This window comes from Oncorhynchus gorbuscha, linkage group LG13 (genome assembly GCF_021184085.1).
Source record: "Oncorhynchus gorbuscha isolate QuinsamMale2020 ecotype Even-year linkage group LG13, OgorEven_v1.0, whole genome shotgun sequence".
Taxonomy (NCBI): Eukaryota; Metazoa; Chordata; class Actinopteri; order Salmoniformes; family Salmonidae; genus Oncorhynchus; species Oncorhynchus gorbuscha.
The window spans coordinates 11,523,867-11,544,730 of NC_060185.1; the positions used below are offsets into that span (position 1 = coordinate 11,523,867).

The window sequence follows — 20,864 nt, forward strand, 5'->3', positions numbered from 1 at the left end:
GATCACCTTTATACCAGCTTATGTCAGCTCTCCTGGGAAGTTCACTGTAGCTGTGGAGATCTTTGCTATTCTGGCCTCCAGTTTTGGTTTACTTTTCTGCATTTTTGCTCCTAAATGTTTCATTATATTGCTGAGGCCAGAGCAAAACACCAAGAAACATATGATGGGGAAGACATCTAATGATATACGATATTAAAGAAAGATATTATGGGGAAGACATCTAATGACGATATTATTTTGGGAAAGGCGTCAACCAAAGCCCTTCAGGATGAATACTGACCATCGGCCTATTCTAAGTCGTTCTATAATCAACACAGAGACATCATATCTAAGTCAGTCGTGGGTTAAACTCATTCACAGGCTCAATTGATACCACAAAATAGAGCCTGGAAACACTGTGCAATGAAGTGTTACTTGAAAGGGGAAGGGTTCAAATCAAGGATAGAGAGAGCCTGCTACAGTTTGACCATGAAAACTGCAGAAAACCTCACAATGATCATATGACTTTTAGGAAGCCCCAACTGATTCTGAGTTTGGGCATATTTCTTATTTGATTTATTTCACCTTTATTTAACCAGGTAGGCTAGTTGAGATGAAGTGCTCATTTACAAATGCGACCTGGCCAAGATAAAGCAAAGCAGTGCGACACAAACAACAACACAGAGTTACACATGGAACAAACAAACATGGAGTCAATAATACAATATAGTGTGTGAAAATGAGGTAGGATGAGGGAGGTAAGGAATAAATAGGCCATAGTAGATACATAATTACAATATAGAATTTAAACACTGGAGTGATAAGATGTGCAGAAGATGAGTTTGCAAGTAGAGATACTGGGGTACAAAAGGAGCAAAATGAGACATTTGCATGTGAGAGAGAGACGTGAATTCACTTCCTTGTTTAGCCTAATTCGTTTGCAGAGGGAAGGTTCTCAGGGTTTTGTTGGACGGTGAAGGACTGAGATATCAGCCAATGTAAATCCGCTCCTGCCATGGGCTCCATTCCTGTCTCTTCATGAGACATTGTGAGAGATGGTTCGAAAGAGAAAGAGCCGGCTGGTAGACGAGATCTGTCACATGTACATGGATGTTCAATAAGTTCCGAACACACATCCAACAGCACATTATGCCAAGCAGCCATATCTACATGGGTGTGGTCGCACATTATGAAAGTCAAGACAATAATTCTGACATAGCCTATGTTTCTCACTGCTCTACCCCAGCGGCCACTGACAGCCTGTTGTGCTTCCACAGGCCCCCTCAGTGACCCCCTCAGTGACCCCCTCAGTGACCCCCTCAGTGACTGCTGCTGTCCAGTCCAGGTCCAGATCAGGAGCCCAGACACAAGCCCCTTACTGAGCCTCTGTCTCACAGGCCTGCTCTGGACAAGCATGGTCTACTATCTCATCAAAAACAACATTGACTTCTTAAACCTCTCCTCATAGGCCTGTGGGCCACAACCCTATGTGTGTCAATACACCAATGGGCATGTGGCATTCATACCCCCATCAACATATAGCAAGGCCTCAATGAAATGTGTTATAAAGAATATATGTGTATTTTCCATGTATCGTGTAATGTATTGGCTACCCTTCATGTAATATAACAGTGGTTTTAATAAACAATTCAGCTGTCTAATATCTCTAGATCTCCAGTATTACTTGAATTATCACAGAGCTAGAGAAAGACACAAATAAATGAAAACGATAGAATGGTAATTTTCTATGAATTGTGTAACTCGCTTCAGCTTGCAAAAATGTATCTGTATGTAGTAGTAGTAGTAGTAGAAACAATGGTCATAGTAAATCAAATCAAATTGTATTAGTCACATGTGTTGAGGGGAAGGACTGCCCGTTCCATGATCTCGCCATCACGGTTGACAACTCCATTGTGTCCTCCTCCCAGAGCGCTAAGAACCTTGGCGTGATCCTGGACAACACCCTGTCGTTCTCAACTAACATCAAGGCGGTGGCCCGTTCCTGTAGGTTCATGCTCTACAACATCCGCAGAGTACGACCCTGCCTCACACAGGAAGCGGCGCAGGTCCTAATCCAGGCACTTGTCATCTCCCGTCTGGATTACTGCAACTCGCTGTTGGCTGGGCTCCCTGCCTGTGCCATTAAATCCCTACAACTCATCCAGAATGCCACAGCCCGTCTAGTGTTCAACCTTCCCAAGTTCTCTCACGTCACCCCGCTCCTCCGCTCTCTCCACTGGCTTCCAGTTGAAGCTCGCATCCGCTACAAGACCATGGTGCTTGCCTACGGAGCTGTGAGGGGAACGGCACCTCAGTACCTCCAGGCTCTGATCAGGCCCTACACCCAAACAAGGGCACTGCGTTCATCCACCTCTGGCCTGCTCGCCTCCTTACCACTGAGGAAGTACAGCTCCTGCTCAGCCCAGTCAAAACTGTTCGCTGCTCTGGCCCCCCAATGGTGGAACAAACTCCCTCACGACGCCAGGACAGTGGAGTCAATCACCACCTTCCGGAGACACCTGAAACCCCACCTTTTTAAGGAATACCTAGGATAGGATAAGTAATCCCTCTCACCCCCCCCCCTTAAGATTTAGATGCACTATTGTAAAGTGACTGTTCCACTGGATGTCATAAGGTGAATGCACCAATTTGTAAGTCGCTCTGGATAAGAGCGTCTGCTAAATGACTTAAATGTAATGTAATGTTGAGTTCAACTGGTCTGGACTTTATGGTGAAATGCTTACTTTCAAGCCCCAAACCAACAATGCAGTTCTAAGAAATATGGATAAGAATAAGAAATTAAATTAACAAGTAATTAAAGAGCAGCAGTACAATAACAATAGTGAGACTATATACAGGGGGGTACCAGTATAGAGTCAACGTGCGGGGGCACCGTTAGTTATTAAAGTAACTATGCATACATGATGACAACAGAGAGTAGCAGCGGTGTAAAATAGGGTTCTCTTATGGAGACAGTTAAAGAACAATTTTGGAACACCTGGGAACGGGAGGAGGAGAAGGAGGAGAAGTAGATGTAGTAGCTGTAGTAGGCCTAGTAGTATTAGTTGTAGTAGTAGTGGTAGTAGGCCTAGTAGTAGTAGTTGTGGTAGTAGGCCTAGTGGTAGTATTAGTAGTAGTAGTAGTAGTGGTAGTGGTAGTAGGCCTAGTCGTAGTAGTAGTATTAGTGGTAGTAGTAGTAGTAGTGGTAGTAGTCATAGTGGTAGTACAGGTAGTAGGCCTAGTGGTAGTGGTAGTAGGCCTAGTGGTAGTAGTAGTGGTAGTAGACCGAGTGGTAGTAGACCGAGTGGTAGTAGACCGAGTGGTAGTAGACCGAGTGGTAGTAGACCGAGTGGTAGTAGTAGTGGTAGTATCCATAGTGGTATTGTTTGTAGTAGTAGTATTTGAAGTAGTAGTGGTAGTGCTGGTAGTAGTTGTAGTATTAGGCCAAGTGGTATTAGTAGTAGTTGTGATAGTCGTTGTGGTAGTAGACCTAGTGGTAGTAGTAGTTGTGGTAGTAGCCCTAGTGGTAGCTCTATTGGTATTAGTAGTTGTGGTGGTAGTAGTAGTAGTATTATCCCTAGTGGAAGTAGCCCTCGTGGTATTTGCCCTAGTGATAGTAGCCCTAGTGGTAGTTGTGGTAGTAGGCCTAGTAGTAGTTGTGGTAGTAGGCCTAGTGGTGGTAGTAGAAGTTGTGGTAGTAGGCCTAGTGGTGGTAGTTGTAGTAAGCGTAGTGGTAGTTTACCTAGTGGTAGTAGTAGTGTAAGTTATAGTTTTGCTGGTACGCCATGTGGTATTAGTAGTTGTGGTAGTAGACCTTGTGGTGGTAGTGGTAGTAGGCTTTGTGGTAGTATACCTAGTGGTAGTAGTAGTTGTAGTGGTTGTGGTAGTAGGGGAAGTGGAATTAGTAGTTGTGGTAGTAGACCTAGTAGTAGTAGTGGTAGTAGTCTTTGTGGTAGTAGACCTAGTGGTAGTAGTAATAGTAGAGGTAATTGGCCTAGTGGTAGTAGACCTAGTGGTAGTAGTAATAGTAGAGGTAATTGGCCTAGTGGTAGTAGACATAGTGGTAGTAGTAATAGTAGAGGCAGTTGGCCTAGTGGTAGTAGTACTGGTAGTGGTTGTAGGCCTAGTGGTAGTATTAATAGAAGTGGTAGTAGTAGGCCTATAGTGGTATTAGTAGTAGTGGTAGTATTTGTAGTTGTAGTAGGCCTAGCGGTAGTAGTAGCAGTTGTAGTAGTGGACACAGGTCTGGTGGTAGTAGAAGTAGTGGTTGTAGGCCTAGTGGTATTAGTAGTAGTAGTAGTGGTAGTAGGCCTAGTAGTAGTAGTGGTAGTAGTTGTAGTAGTAGTAGTGGTACTGGTAATAGACATGGTGGTAGTGGAGTTAGTTGTGGTAGTAGGCCTAGTGGTAGTAGTAGTGGAAGTAGACCTAGTGGTGGTAGTAGTAGTGGTTGTAGCAGTAGTGGTAGTGGTAGATGTTGTTGTAGGCCTAGTGGTATTAGTTGTAGTTGTGGTAGTAGGCCTAGTGGTATTAGTAGTAGCTGTGGTTGTGGTATTTGCCTAGTTGTGGTAGTAGTTGTGGTAGTTGGCCAAGTGCTAGTGGTGGTAGTGGTAGTAGTGGTAGTAGGACCTAGTGGTAGCAGTAGTAGTGGTAGTTGTAGTGGTAGTAGGCCTAGTGCTAGTTGACCTAGTAGTAGTAGGCTTGGAAGTAGTAGGCCTGGTGGTAGTAGGCCTAGTTGTAGTAGTGGTAGTAAACCTAGTGCTAGTTGACCTAGTAGTAGTAGGACTAGTAGTAGTGGTAGTAGTGGTAGTAAACCTAGTGCTAGTTGACCTAGTAGTAGTAGGACTAGTAGTAGTGGTAGTAGTGGTAGTATACCGAGGGCTAGTTGACCTAGTGGTAGTAGTTGTTGTGTTAGTAGGCCTAGTGGTAGTTGGCCTAATGGTAGAAGTGGTAGTAGACCTAGTGGAAGTAGGCCTAGTGGTAGTAGTGGTGGTAACCGAAGGAGGATGGCGGTGTGGCGTGAGTTACTGTGGGTCTCTTTGATGCCTCGTTACTTGCAGACAGGCAACATACATTCAACAACAGCTCCTTAGAATGGACACAGAATTTTGTAAATGCATGCTAGGTGTTGTAGGCTGTCATTTATAACAGTATAGAGTGTAGCTGATTGTGTCACATTGGTCCCTAATGTAAACAACCCACGCTTCATTGCAGGTGCCAATAGATATAGGACTCCTGGCTGTCTTGTGCTTTATGCTGCTTTTCTGGCTCGAAAGCTGCCTGATAACTTCAATGAGGCCAAATTCATCACCTTCAGCATGCTCATATTCTGTGCAGTCTGGATCACCTTTATCCCAGTTTATCTCAGCTCTCCTGGGAAGTTCACTGTAGCTGTGGAGATCTTTGCCATTCTGGCCTCCAGTATTGGTTTACTGTTCTACGTATTTGCTCCTAAATGTTTCATTATACTTTGGCCAGAGCAAAACACCAAGAAACATATAATGGGGAAGACATCCAATGATGTACGTTATAACACAACATAACATTATGACATTATATCAAATAACATTATAATGTTTTTAACATATTTTAGAAAATGCCTACTATCTGAGACAGTATTTCTCAAATGTTTCTGTAATGATCTGTGAGGACAACAGCTGCTGCATGTTTCCACCTTAATAAACAAACGTCACTTGTGTGTTTTTAGTGTTGTGTGAATTTAAATACATCACATTCAACAAGAGAATTGATTATTACCTTTGGTCAAATAATGGATTTTCAAACATGAACATGAGGACGTTGTCGAAGGTGGTCAGGCTATCTCAAGATGTTAAAGTGTTAACAAAATCACAGGGCAGGAAGACAAACAGGCAGACAGACAGACTACCTGCTGCAGACATGCAGGACCTTTAACACACACACACACACACACACACACACACACACACACACACACACACACACACACACACACACACACACACACACACACACACACACACACACACACACACACACACACACACACACACACACACACACACACACACACACACACACACACACACACACACACACACACACACACACACACACACACACACACACACACACGACTCTCTACAGGTACAGAGGAGTTGCTGCTAATACCACAGAGTTCAGCCCCAGGGGAGGAAACACCTCAAGGCCCCCCATCTCATCCTCTAACACAACAATAACAGTTGCAGCTTCCCTTCCAGGGACACAGTATCATATACAAATACCGTCAAATATTGGCCAACTTTGCATGATTCACTATTTATTCTAAAGTAAGTTGCAGTTGAAATGGAAAGATTTGGTGTTTACATTTGATTTAAAAGTGCACAGGACCAACAGCAAAGGACCTTGTGAAGAGGCTGGAGGAAACAGGTATAAAAGTATCTATTCTCACAGTAAAAAGAGTCCTCTATCGACATAACCTGAAATAATCATTTAGAATCATGTAGTAACCCCAAAAAGTGTTAAACAAATCAAAATATATTTTAGATTTGTGATTCTTCAAAATAGCCACCCTTTGTCTTGATGACAGCTTTGAACACTGTTGGTATTCTCTCCACCAGCTTCATGAAGTAGTCACCTGTAATGCATTTGAATTAACATGTTTTCCTTGCTAAAATTGTATTTGTGGAATTGATTTCCTTCTTTATGCATTTGAGACAATCAGTTAAATTGTGAGAAGGTAGGGGTGGAATACAGAAGATAACCCTATTTGGTTAAGGACCAAGTCCATATCATGACAAGAACAGCTCAAATAAGCAAAGAGAAGCAACCGTCCATAATTACTTTAAGACATGAATTTTTGTCAATACGGATCATTTGCAACAACCATCAAGCGCTTTGATGAAACTGGCTCTCATGAGGCCCACCACAGGACAGGAAGACCCAGAGTTACCTCTGCTGCAGAGGATAAGTTCATTCGAATTACCAGCCTCAGAAATTGCAGCCAAATAAATGCTTCATGGAGTTCACTCACGTAACAGACACATCTCAACATCAACTGTTCAGAGTAGACCGTGTGAATCAGGCCTTCATGGTCGAATTGCTGCTAGAACTAAAGGACACAAACAAGATGAATAGACTTGCTTAGGCCAAGAAGCACGAGCAATGGACAGTAGACCAGTGGAAATCTGTCATTTTGTCTGATGAGTCCAAATTTGAGATTTTTGGTTCCAACCACTGTGTCTTTGTGAGATGCAGAGTAGGTGAATGAATGATCTCCACATGTGTGGTTCCCTCCGTGAAGCATTGAAACCCCATCCCAGTGATACTCCGTCCCATCTGGTTGGCACTTAGTGGGTCTATCATTTGTTTTTCAACAGGACAATGATCCAAAACAGGCTGTGTAAGGGCTACTTGACTAAGGAGAGTGATGGAGTGCTGCATTAGATGACCTGACCTCCACAATCACCCCACAACCCAATTGAGATGGTTTGGGATGAGTTCGAATGCAGAGTGAAAGATAAGCAGCCAACACGTGCTCAATGTATGTGGGAACTCCTTCAAGACTGTTGGAAAAGCAATCCTCATGAAGATGGATGAGAGAATGACAAGAGTGGGAAAAAGCTGTCAAGGCCATTTAAAACACATTTGTTTTATTTTTAAAATCGCTCTGAGATAGGGTCTAGTTTCCTGAATTTCAACCTGATTGACGTGCCCAACGTAAACTGCCTGTTACTCAGGCCCAGAAGCCAGGATATGCATATAATTGGTAGCATTGGATAGAAAACACTTTGAAGTTTCCGAAAATATTGAAAAATGTCTGAGACTTTAAACTCTTCGAGATAGGGGGCGCTCTTTTAATTTTTGGATAAAAAACGTTCCCGTTTTAAACAAGATATTTTGTCACGAAAAGATGCTCGACTATGCATGGAATTGACAGCCTTGGAAAGACAAAACTCTGACGTTTCCAAAACTGCAAAGATATTATCTGTGAGTGCCCCAGAACTAATGCTACAGGCGAAACCAATATGAAGTTTCATACAGGAAATGCCCCAGATTCTGAAGGAACTGTGTTCCAATGTCTCCTTATATGGCTGTGAATGCGCCAGGAATGAGCCTGCGCTTTCTGTCGTTTCCCGCCATTGTCTGCAGCATTGTGACGTGTTTGTAGGCATATCATTGGAAGATTGACCATAAGAGACTACATTTACCTGGTGTCCCGCCCGGTGTCCTGTGTCGAAATTATTGCATAATCTGTAGGTCCATGCACGTTCCATTTCTTCAGAAGAGAAAGTAAACTGCCACGATGGATTTCATCGTCGATAGATATGTGAAAAATACCTTGAGGATTGATTCTAAACATCGGTTTGCCATGTTTCTGTCGATATTATGGAGTTAATTTGGAAAAAAGTTCGCGTTTTAATGACTTTTTTTTTTCCTTACCCAAACGTGATGAACAAAACGGAGCGATTAGTCGACACAAATTATATTTTTTGTAAAAATGGAACATTTGCTATCTAACAGAGTCTCCTCATTGAAAACATCTGAAGTTCTTCAAAGGTGAATGATTTTATTTGAATTCTTTTCTGTTTTTTGTGGAAAATGTTGCATGCTGAAATAGAGGCATAATCCTATGCTAGGCTAAATGCTAATACTGTTACACAAATGCTTGTTTAGCTATGGTTCAAAAGCATATTTTGAAAATCTGAGATGACAGTGTTGCTAACAAAAGGCTAAGCTTGTGAGCAAATGGATTAATTTCATTTCATTTGCGATTTTCATGAATAGTTAACGTTGTGTTATGCTAATGAGCTTGCGGATAGATTTACACAATCCTGGATACAGGTTTTTTTTCGTAGCTAAACGTGACGCAGAAAACGGAGCGATTTGTCCTAAACAAATAATCTTTCAGGAAAAACTGAACATTTGCTATCTGAGATTCTCCTTATTGAAAACATCCTAAGTTCTTCAAAGGTAAATTATTTTATTTGAATGCTTTTCTGGTTTTTGTGAAAATGTTGCCTGCTGAATGCTAACGCTAAATGCTACGCTAAATGCTATGCTAAATGCTACGTTAGCTATCAATACTGTAACACAAATGCTTGTTTTGCAATGGTTGAGAAGCATATTTTGAAAATCTGAGATGACAGTGTTGTTAACAAAAGGCTAAGCTTGAGAGCAAATAGATTCATTTCATTTCTTTTTCGATTTTCATGAATAGTTAACGTTGCATTATGGTAATGAGTTTGAGGCTGTAGTCACGATACCGGAACCAGGATGGCTCGATGCAAGAAGTTAACAAAATTGATATGGCAGGCAAAAATCTGAAGAAAATCAGAACATAATTTTTATTTTTTGAGCTCCCAGGCTCTTATTATGGAAACCTATAGTTTCTATGTGTATCTGTCTCCCAGATTGCAATTCCTATGGCTTCCACTAGATGTCAACAGTCTTTATTCAAGGTTTCAGGCTCCTTTTCTGAAAAACAAACAAGTATTTTGAGTTTTTCTTAGGATACCACCTTAAGTAAATTCGGCTAGTGAGGGAGAGGGAGTGCGCTTACGGATTTCCTTTTCTGTTGAACATACTACTTTCCGTAGGAAATATTTTATTTATGTTTTAAGTACCTGAGGATTGAATAGAAATGTCTTTTGACTTGTTTGGACGAAGTTTAGCTTTACCTTTTTGGACTCCTTTGTCTGCATGTTGAACGTGTGGATTACGGAAATCGGTGGCGCCAACTAAACTGACCTTTTGGGATATAAAGAAGCATTTTATCGAACAAAACAACCATTCATGTTGTAGCTGGGACCCTTGGGATTGCAAACAGAGGACGATCTTCAAATGTACATGATTTATTTAATTGCTATTTGTGATTTTGTGAAGCCTGTGCTGGTTGAAAAATATGTTGATGTGGGGCACTGTCTTCAGACAATCGCATGGATACTTTCGCCGTAAAGCCTCATTGAAATCTGACAACGCAGTTAGATTAACAAGAAGTTACGCTTTTAAATTATTTAAGACACTTGTATGTTTGTTAATATTTAATATTACGCATATTTATTTGAATTGCGAGCCCTCCAATTTCACCGGCTTGTGTTCATCTAGCGGGACAGCTAGCCCTAATTAACTCTAAGCAAGTCAGTTAATTCCTTCGGGATCATTGGGAAGCTAGCGTTCCACCTCGGTGAAATTGCAGAGCGCGAAATTCAAATGACAGAAATCGGAATATTAAACATTCTTGAAAACTGAAGTGTCATACATCATTTAAAAGCTTATCTTCTTGTTAATCCAGCCTCATTTCATCAGATTTCAAAAAGCATTTATGGCGAAAGCACACCATGCGATTATCTGAGAACTGCGCCCCGCACACAAAACCATTACATACATTTTCCAACCAAGCAGAGGCGTCATGAAAGTCAGAAATATAGATAAAATAAATCACTTATCTTTGACGATCTTCATCTGGTTGCAATCACAAGGGTCCTAGTGTCACAGCGGGCTGAAGGACTGGACCAAGGTGCAGCATGGAAAGCGTACATTTGCTTTTTATGAAAAACCAAACCGTGAAGCTTTGGGGTATGTGCCCTGAAAAAAGTCAAAGTTAATTTCCCACAAAACAGGTGGGGGAAAAGGGTACCTAAGTATTGTTCTCAATTAGAGACAACGATAGACAGCTGTCCCAGATTGAGAACCATACCAGGCCAAGACATAGAAATACAAAACGTAGAAAAAAGTACATAGAATGCCCACCCTAGTCACACCCTGGCCTAACCAAAATAGAGAATAAAAAGCCTCTCTATGGCCAGCGCGTGACACCCAGGTACATAACAAATGGTCCTTTTGTTCGATAAAGTCCTTCTTTATATATCTCAAAAAAGTATGTTTCATTGGTGCGCTTGACTCAGTAATCCACCGGTTTCCATCATTCAAAATGCATGCCTTGGTTTCATGCATGTCAACATCAGATGCCTCCTCCCTAAGTTTGTTTTACTCACTGCTTTAGCACACTCTGCTGACCCTGATGTCCTTGCAGTGTCTGACTCCTGGCTCAGGAAGGCCACCAAAAATTCAGAGATTTCCATACCCAACTATAACATTTTCCGTCAAGATAGAACTGCCAAAGGGGGAGGAGTTGCAGTCTACTGCAGAGATAGCCTGCAAAGTAATGTCATACTTTCCAGGTCCATACCCAAACAGTTCGAACTACTAATTTTGAAAATTACTCTCTCCAGAAATAAGTCTCTCACAGTTGCTGCCTGCTACCGACCCCCCTCAGCCCTCAATCTCACACAAATCATTTACATTTACATTTACATTTAAGTCATTTAGCAGACGCTCTTATCCAGAGCGACTTACAAGGTACCCACCAGGTACAACCCTAAATCTGTAAACAAGGGCACCCTCATAGACGTCATCCTGAACAACTGGCCCTCCAAATACACCTCCGCTGTCTTCAACCAGGATCTCAGCGATCACTGCCTCATTGCCTGTATCCGCTACGGAGCCGCAGTCAAACGACCACCCCTCATCACTGTCAAACGCTCCCTAAAACACTTCTGTGAGCAGGCCTTTCTAATCGACCTGGCCCGGGTATCCTGGAAGGACATTGACCTCATCCCGTCAGTTGAGGATGCCTGGTCATTCTTTAAAAGTAACTTCCTCATCATTTTAGATAAGCATGCTCCGTTCAAAAAATGCAGAACTAAGAACAGATACAGCCCTTGGTTCACTCCAGACCTGACTGCCCTCGACCAGCACAAAAACATCCTGTGGTGGACTGCAATAGCATCGAATAGTCCTCGTGATGTGCAACTGTTCAGGGAAGTCAGGAACCAATACACGCAGTCAGTCAGGAAAGCCAAGGCCAGCTTCTTCAGGCAGAAATTTGCATCCTGTAGCTCCAACTCCAAAAAGTTCCGGGATCACTGTGAAGTCCATGGAAAACAATAGCAACTCCACCCAGCTGCCCACTGCACTGAGGCTCGGTAACACAGTCACCACCAATAAATCCATGATTATCGAAAACTTCAACAAGCATTTCTCAACGGCTGGCCATGCCTTCCGCCTGGCTACTCCAACCTCGGCCAACAGCTCCACCCCCCCGGCAGCTACTTGCCCAAGCCTCTCCAGGTTCTCCTTTACCCAAATCCAGATCGCAGATGGTCTGAAAGAGCTGCAAAAACTGGACCCGTACAAATCAGCTGGCCTTGACAATCTGGACCCTCTATTTCTGAAACTATCCGCCTCCATTGTCGCAACCCCTATTACCAGCCTGTTCAACCTCTCATATCGTCATCCCCCTCTTCAAAGGGGGAGACACCCTGGACCCAAACTGTTACAGACCTATATCCATCCTGCCCTGCCTATTTAAGGTCTTCGAAAGCCAAGTCAACAAACAGGTCACTGACCATCTCGAATCCCACCGTACCTTCTCCGCTGTGCAATCTGGTTTCCGAGATGGTCACGGGTGCACCTCAGCCACGCTCAAGGTACTAAACGATATCATAACCGCCATCGATAAAAGACAGTACTGTGCAGCAGTCTTCATCGACCTTGCCAAGGCTTTCGACTCGGTCAATCACCATATTCTTATCGGCAGACTCAGTAGCCACGGTTTTTCTGATGACTGCCTTGCCTGGTTCACCAACTACTTTGCAGACAGAGTTCAGTGTGTCAAATCAGAGGGCATGCTGTCCGGTCCTCTGGCAGTCTCTATGGGGGTGCCACAGGGTTCAATTCTCGGGCCGACTCTTTTCTCTGTATATATCAATGATGTTGCTCTTGCTGCGGGCGATTCCCTGATCCACCTCTACGCAGACGACACCATTCTATATACTTCTGGCCCGTCCTTGGACACTGTACTATCTAACCTCCAAACAAGCTTCAATGCCATACAACACTCCTTCCGTGGCCTCCAACTGCTCTCAAACGCTAGTAAAAACCAAATGCATGCTTTTCAACCGTTCGCTGCCTGCACCCGCACGCCTGACTATCATCACCACCCTGTATGGTTCCGACCTTGAATATGTGGACATCTATAAGTACCTAGGTGTCTGGCTAGACTGTAAACTCTACTTCCAGACTCCTATCAAACATCTCCAATCGAAAATCAAATCTAGAGTCGGCTTTCTATTCCGCAACAAAGCCTCCTTACCCTAGTAAAACTGACTATCCTACCGATCCTGTCATCTACAAAATTGCTTCCAACACTCTACTCAGCAAACTGGATGCAGTTTATCACAGTGCCATCCGTTTTGTCACTAAAGCACCTTATACCACCCACCACTGCGACCCGTATGCTCTAGTCGTCTGGCCCTCGCTACATATTCGTCGCCAGACCCACTGGCTCCAGGTCGTCTACAAGTCCATGCTAGGTAAAGCTCCTCCTTATCTCAGTTCACTGGTCACGATGGCAACACCCACCCGTAGCACGCGCTCCAGCAGGTGTATCTCACTAATCATCCCTAAAGCCAACACCTCATTTGGCCGCCTTTCGTTCCAGTTCTCTGCTGCCTGTGACTGGAACGAATTGCAAAAATCGCTAAAGTTGGAGACTTTTATCTCCCTCACCAACTTCAAACATCTGCTATCTGAGCAGCTAACCGATCGCTGCAGCTTTACATAGTCTATCGGTAAATAGCCCACCCATTTTTACCTACCTCATCCCCATACTGTTTTTATTTATTTACTTTTCTGCTCTTTTGCACACCAATATCTCTACTTGTACATGACCATCTGATCATTTATCACTCCAGTGTTAATCTGCAAAATTGTAATTATTCACCTACCTCCTCATGCCTTTTGCACACAATGTATATAGACTCCCTTCTTTTTCTTTTTTTCTACTGTGTTATTGACTTGTTAATTGTTTACTCCATGTGTAACTCTGTTGTCTGTTCACACTGCTATGCTTTATCTTGGCCAGGTCGCAGTTGCATATGAGAACTTATTCTCAACTAGCCTACCTGGTTAAATAATGGTGAAATAAAATTTAAAAAAATACAAATGAAACCTGTAAATTACCAATAAACTTCTTCCACACATATCAACCAACGTTCCTAATCAATCATCAGGTACCCTAATATGTAAATAAACAATACAATTTAAGACAGAGAATACCGGAGACCATTACCGGAGATAAAAAACAAAGTGCACGCCCTCACCGGAACACGCAACTATAACGGCTTTCTTCCTGGGATGGAGAGGCAGACCAAAATGCAGCGTGGTTAGAGTTCATGTTAATTTAATAAGGTAACTCAAACATGAACAGGATACAAAACAATAAACGTGAAACCCGAAACAGCCCTAACTGTGCATAAAACACAAAGACAGGAAACAACCACCCACAAATCCCAACACAAAACAGGCTACCTAAATATGGTTCCCAATCAGAGACAATGACTAACACCTGTCTCTGATTGAGAACCATATCAGGCCAAACATAGAAATAGACAAACCAGACACACAACATAGAATGCCCACCCAGCTCACGTCCTGACCAACACTAAAACAAGGAAAACACACAAGAACTATGGTCAGAACGTGACAGCAACAAACACTACAGCCAAAATGGGAGCCAATTACTAATACTTCAAATTCTAGCTAATTTTTCAACTGAAACTCTTTCTAAAGACTGTTGACATATGGTGGAAGCCCTAGGAACTGCAATCTGAGAGGTCTTCCTTTTATATTCCCATTCCCAGCCATTGTATTCAGTGGTGAGCTCCAAAAATAAAATTCTGGATGGATTGTCCTCAGGCTTTCGCTTGCCATATTAGGTCTGTTATACTCACAGACATTATTTTATCAGTTTTGGAAACTTTAGAGTGCTTTCTATCTATATGCATATCCAAGCTTCTTGCATTGCCCAATGGGACTCAATTGCCCAATGGGACTCAATTGCCCAATGGGACTCAATTGCCCAATGGGACTCCCAATCACAGCCAGATGTGATATAGCCTGGAATCAAACCAGGGAGTGTAGTGACACCTCCTGCTCTGTAATGCAGGGCCTTAGACTGCTGCGCCACTCAGGAGCCAAAGAAACAACTGGCAAAGGTTGGCTACTTTGAAGAACCTCAAGTATAAAATATATTGTTTAACACTTTTTTGGTTACTACATGATTCCGTATGTGGAATTTCATAGTTTTGATGTCTTCAATATTATTCAAAAATGTAGAAAATATTAAAAATAAACAAAAAGCCTTGAATATGTAGTTGTGTCCAAACATTTTAATGGTACAGTCTGTTGAAGTGTGTCAAATATGTTTGAAAACACTTTGTAAAAAGCACTGGGTGGGCTTGTCCCTAGGATTACCAAAAGACAAAGAGCTAGATCAGTGATTCACCAATCAGGGCCTTCTTTGCGACTATCATGTTACGTACCCGGGACAAACCATGAGCGAGACAAAAACCTGGTCTATGATGAGAGAGGGAGTTGGGATACTGACAGAGGTTGCACTTATCTATCCACTGCTTGCTCAAATTAGCAGCGTAACCCAGCCTCTGTCACTATCCCACCTCCCTCTCTCATCCTGTACCCCGGGGACACAATAAACACTAGAACCACATCCCACTCGTTGAGAGGGAGTGTATGGGCAGTTCCAGAGTCTTACGGGGCACTTTCACCTCTATAAAAGAGGAACCCTTCTGTCTGCCCTCACAGACACAGCTGCCCTGCTGAAGGCTGGCATGGCACTGAGTACAGGAGTGGTTCTCCGGCTGCTGGTGGTGGTGATGAGGGGTATGGCTGCTCCTGCACCAATCTGCTCTCTGCTGGGCCAACCCGCTCTGCCTATCCTGTCTGCCGAGGGGGACATCAACATTGGGGCAGTGTTCCCTCTACATAGGAATGCCCTCTTCAAGGTCCATTCATTCACCTCCAGACCAGAGAAAACACCCTGTATCAGGTATGTGTTGAAAAAAACTGTGTGCGGGAATTTTTAGCTGTTAGGGAATATTTCTCATCAAGATAGATTTTTTTTGTGTCTCACTGAAATTAGGCACAGTGCTTAATAACACTATTGTAAATGATCTGTGCATTTATTTTTTGGACAAAACAAGTATACAAATTGTTTCTGTGATACTAAACACAATACTCAACTAATCTCGAACGAGTATATTCGTTTTGCTGGCATATCTGATTTATGGCATTTGCAATTCCTAGCTTCAACAAACTTATTTTTGGTTTGTTACCGCTGTCTAGTATCAACCAACGTGAGTTCCAGTTTGCACAGACCCTGATCTTTGCCCTGGAGGAGATCAACAACAGCAGTGATCTGCTCCCAGGGCTGTCTCTGGGTTACCAGGTCTATGACTCCTGTAGCTATGCCCCCCTGGCCATCCACTCAGCCCTGGCCCTAATGAACAGCCCTGGGCCTGAGGACAGCCTGGGAGACTCCTCCTCCTGTTCCAGATCTCCAGCCGTGTTGGGTATTGTAGGGGAGTCAAGCTCCACATCCACCATCGGAATATCATCCCTGGTCGGACCATTCAGCATCCCTGTGGTGAGACACCTTCTGGTTGTTGCTCTTTAGAGGTAGTTTCATCAATGTCAGCTATGTATGAAAGATCAATTCAAATCTTCCCGTTTCTTCCACACAGATCAGCCACTTTGCCACCTGTGCTTGTCTGAGTAACAAAAAAAAGTTCCCCTCCTTCTTCAGAACCATCCCCAGTGACTTCTACCAGAGCAGAGCCCTGGCAAAGCTGGTCAAACACTTTGGATGGAACTGGGTGGGAGTGGTGAACAGCAACAATGACTATGGAAACAACGGCATGGCCACATTCATGGAGGCAGCGTGGCATGAAGGGGTCTGTGTAGAGTACCAAGAGTCCATCCACCGCACAGACCCCAGAGAGAAGCTCCTGGAAGTCGTCAAGGTCATCCGGAGGGCCACAGCCAGGGTGGTGGTACTGTTCATGGGCTTGGGGGACATCGTTCCCTTGATGAATGAGATGGCCCTGGAGGGAGACCCAGGGCTGCAGTGGGTGGGCAGCGAGGCTTGGATCACAGCCAGAATGCTGACGGAGAACAAGGCCTACGGCTTCCTGAGGGGGGCGGTGGGCTTTGCCATCAGGAATGCCAGGCTGGATGGTCTGGAGGAGTTCCTAGACAAGGTGCACCCCTCCCAGGCGCCAGACAACACCCTGCTCAGGGAGTTTTGGGAGACTGTGTTCCAGTGCTCCTTCGAGGGGGGCAGCAGCACGCTGTGCACAGGAACAGAGAGCTTAGCAAAGCTGAATAACCAATACACTGACATGTCAGAGCTGAGAATACCCAATAAAGTATACACAGCTGTATATGCGATTGCACACGCTCTGCACAACCTACTGACAGACTTAAAGAATGACACAGACAGTGGCAAAAGACCAGACTACACACCACAGCAGGTGAGCAAGCTCCAGATACGACAAAACATAAATAACATATCTTATGAATCATCCCACTCTCTGTGTCTCTCTTTGTGTCTCTCTCTGTCTCTCTGTCTCTCTTTCTCTGTGTGTCTCTCTCTGTCTCTCTGTCTCTCTTTCTCTGTGTCTCTCTTTGTGTCTCTCTCTGTCTCTCTGTCTCTCTTTCTCTGTGTGTCTCTCTCTGTCTCTCTGTCTCTCTTTCTCTGTGTCTCTCTTTGTGTCTCTCTCTGTCTCTCTGTCTCTCTTTCTCTGTGTCTCTCTCTGTGTCTCTCTCTGTCTCTCTGTCTCTCTTTCTCTGTGTCTCTCTTTGTGTCTCTCTCTGTCTCTCTGTCTCTCTTTCTCTGTGTCTCTCTTTGTGTCTCTGTCTCTCTGTCTCTCTTTCTCTGTGTGTGTCTCTCTCTCTCTCTCTCTCTCTCTCTCTCTCTCTCTCTCTCTCTCTCTCTCTCTCTCTCTCTCTCTCTCTCTCTCTCTCTCTCTCTCTCTCTCTCTCTCTCTCTCTCTCTCTCTCTCTCTCTCTCTCTCTCTCTCTCTCTCTCTCTCTCTCTCTCTCTCTCTCTCTCTCTCCATGTTGTTGAGCAGGTGCTACAGTACCTAAATGAGGTGAGGTTTAGAGTAAAGACAGGAGAGGAAATCTGGTTTGATGATAACGGAGATGTGGTGGCTTACTACGACCTAGTGAACTGGCAGCAGGAGGAGGATGGGACCCTGCAGTTCCATGTTGTGGGGCTGTATGATTCCTCGATGCCCCCTGAACAGCGCATTACCTTCAACAAGGGAAAACTAGTCTGGGCAGGGGGCCAGGCAGAGGTAGGACTAAATACATGTTGACTATGTTGCAAAAGCATAGCACATGCATACCTCAAACCACTGCAAATGTAAAACATGCATTCTATAAAGTATATATATATTCCACATAGTCTATCTCAATTTTCGTCTTTTGCATTGGTAATATATCTTCCATAAGTATTGACATTAAACCATTTCTGCACGTTTATTTAGTTAAAATACACCAATATTCAGGCATGTTGTATTTCTCTACAGGCACCTGCATCAGTGTGCAGTGAGAGCTGTCCCACAGGCACTCGTAAGGCTGTACAGAAAGGAAAGCCTGTATGCTGTTATGACTGTGTACCATGTGCGGAGGGAGAGATCAGTAATATCACAGGTAATATATAATGCATTTAGGGCTACCTTCAATACTTTCAAGCTCTGTCACTGCCCAACAGGACTAATAGATATCAAAAAACACCTGACACAGGGACACACTGATTCATGGAATGAATGACGTTCTAATCCTTTTACAGATTCTAACGGCTGCTATCGATGTGACTTGGAGTATTGGTCAAATGAAAAAAGGGACCTCTGTGTGTTGAAACCAGTTGAATTCCTCTCCTATGAAGAAATGATGGGCATAGTTCTGGTGTTTTTCTCCTTACTGGGGTCCACTGTTACTACTCTGGTAGCTGTTGTGTTTTCAATTCATAAGGACACTCCCATCGTCAGAGCCAACAACTCTGAGCTGAGCTTCCTGCTGCTCTTCTTCTTGACTCTGTGTTTTCTGTGTTCTCTTACTTTCATTGGCCGGCCCTCTGAGTGGACCTGTTCACTGCGCCACACAGCGTTTGGGATCACCTTCGTCCTCTGCATGTCTTGTGTTCTGGGGAAAACAATAGTGGTGTTGATGGCCTTCCGGGCTACACTTCCAGCCAGTAATATCATGAAATGGTTTGGTCCTACACAGCAGAGACTCAGTGTTCTGGCTTTCACTCTCATACAGGTCCTGATCTGTGTACTTTGGTTAACAGTCTCCCCTCCTTTCCCCTACAAGAACATGAAGACTTATAAGGAAAAGGTCATTCTAGAGTGTGATGTGGGATCAGCTATTGGTTTCTGGGCTGTGTTGGGGTATATAGGACTCCTGGCTCTCTTGTGCTTTGTGCTGGCTTTTCTGGCTCGAAAGCTGCCTGATAACTTCAATGAGGCCAAATTCATCACCTTCAGCATGCTCATATTCTGTGCAGTCTGGATCACCTTTATCCCAGCTTATGTCAGCTCTCCTGGGAAGTTCACTGTAGCTGTGGAGATCTTTGCTATTCTGGCTTCCAGTTTTGGTTTACTTTTCTGCATTTTTGCTCCTAAATGTTTCATTATATTGTTGAGGCCAGAGCAAAACACCAAGAAACATGTGATGGGGAAGACATCCAATGATGTACGTTATTAAAGAAAGATATTATGGGGAAGACATCTAACTGTAACGGTTTTCCTGACTAGAAGGAGAGGAGGACCAAAATGCAGCTTGGTTACTATTCATGTTTTTGAATAAGACAACTAAACATGACCATAATACAAAACAACAACCGTGGAAACCAGAAACAGCCCTATCTGGTGCAACAAACACAGAGACAGGAACAATCACCCACAAAACCCAACACCAAACAGGCTACCTAAATATGGTTCCCAATCAGAGACAATGACTAACACCTGCCTCTGATTGAGAACCATATCAGGCCAAACATAGAAATAGACAAACCAGACATGTAACATAGAATGCCCACTCAGATCACACCCTGACCAAACAAAACATAGAACCAGACAAAGCAAACTATGGTCAGGGTGTGACACTAATGATATACGATAGTTGAGAAACATATTTTGGGAAAGGCGTCAACCAAAGCCCTTTAGGATGAATACTGACCATTGGCCTATTCTAAGTCTTTCTATAATAAACACAGACATCATATCTAAGTCAGTCGTGGGTTAAACTCATCCACAGACACATCATATCTAAGTCAGTCGTGGGTTAAACTCATCCACAGACACATCATATCTAAGTCAGTCGTGGGTTAAACTCATCCACAGACACATCATATCTAAGTCAGTCGTGGGTTAAACTCATCCACAGACACATCATATCTAAGACAGTCGTGGGTTAAACTCATCCACAGACACATCATATCTAAGTCAGTCGTGGGTTAACCTCATCCACAGACACATCATATCTAAGTCAGTCGTGGGTTAAACTCATCCACAGACACATCATATCTAAGTCAGTCGTGGGTTAAACTCATCCACAGACACATCATATCTAAGTCAGTCGTGGGTTAAACTCATCCACAGACACATCATATCTAAGTCAGTCGTGGGTTAACCTCATCCACAGACACATCATATCTAAGACAGTCGTATCTAAGTCAGTCGTGGGTTAAACTCATCCACAGACACATCATATCTAAGTCAGTCGTGGGTTAACCTCATCCACAGACACATCATATCTAAGACAGTCGTGGGTTAAACTCATCCACAGACACATCATATCTAAGACAGTCATGGGTTTACCTCATCCACAGGCTCAATTGATACCAAAAAATAGAGCCTGGAAACACTGTGCAATGAAGTGTTACTTGAAAGGGGAAGGGTTCAAATCAAGGCAGGATAGAGAGAGCCTGCTACAGTTTGACCATGAAAACTGCAGAAAACCTCACAATGATCATATGA

At 43.5% G+C, this 20,864-nt stretch overlaps 2 protein-coding genes across 2 annotated transcripts in view; both read left to right on the plus strand.

Annotated features, from left to right (window-relative positions):
• LOC123992505 (extracellular calcium-sensing receptor-like) overlaps positions 1 to 547 on the plus strand; it is a 3,968-nt gene extending 3,421 nt beyond the window's left edge. Inside the window, exon 6 of the mRNA XM_046293702.1 lies at positions 1 to 547. This exon is cut by the window's left edge and continues 721 nt beyond it. Coding sequence (XP_046149658.1) covers positions 1 to 196 — 196 coding nt within the window. The 3' untranslated portion in view covers positions 197 to 547.
• A 15,136-nt stretch (positions 548 to 15,683) lies between these two features.
• LOC123993875 (extracellular calcium-sensing receptor-like) lies at positions 15,684 to 19,660 on the plus strand. The gene is made up of 6 exons (XM_046296333.1): positions 15,684 to 15,865; positions 16,162 to 16,462; positions 16,560 to 17,348; positions 17,949 to 18,176; positions 18,411 to 18,534; positions 18,674 to 19,660. Exons 1-6 carry the CDS (start codon positions 15,693 to 15,695, stop codon positions 19,588 to 19,590), a joined length of 2,532 nt encoding a protein of 843 aa, XP_046152289.1. The 5' UTR covers positions 15,684 to 15,692; the 3' UTR covers positions 19,591 to 19,660.
• Positions 19,661 to 20,864: the final 1,204 nt, after the last annotated feature.

Bases quoted from the DNA above. Each gene is read 5' to 3' on its own strand.
- LOC123993875 (XM_046296333.1), top strand. From the start codon at position 15,693: ATGAGGGGTATGGCTGCTCCTGCACCAATCTGCTCTCTGCTGGGCCAA. The intron at 15,866-16,161 runs GTATGTGTTGAA...ACCGCTGTCTAG, and splicing joins GAGAAAACACCCTGTATCAG to TATCAACCAACGTGAGTTCC. The intron at 17,349-17,948 runs GTGAGCAAGCTC...GTTGTTGAGCAG, and splicing joins CAGACTACACACCACAGCAG to GTGCTACAGTACCTAAATGA.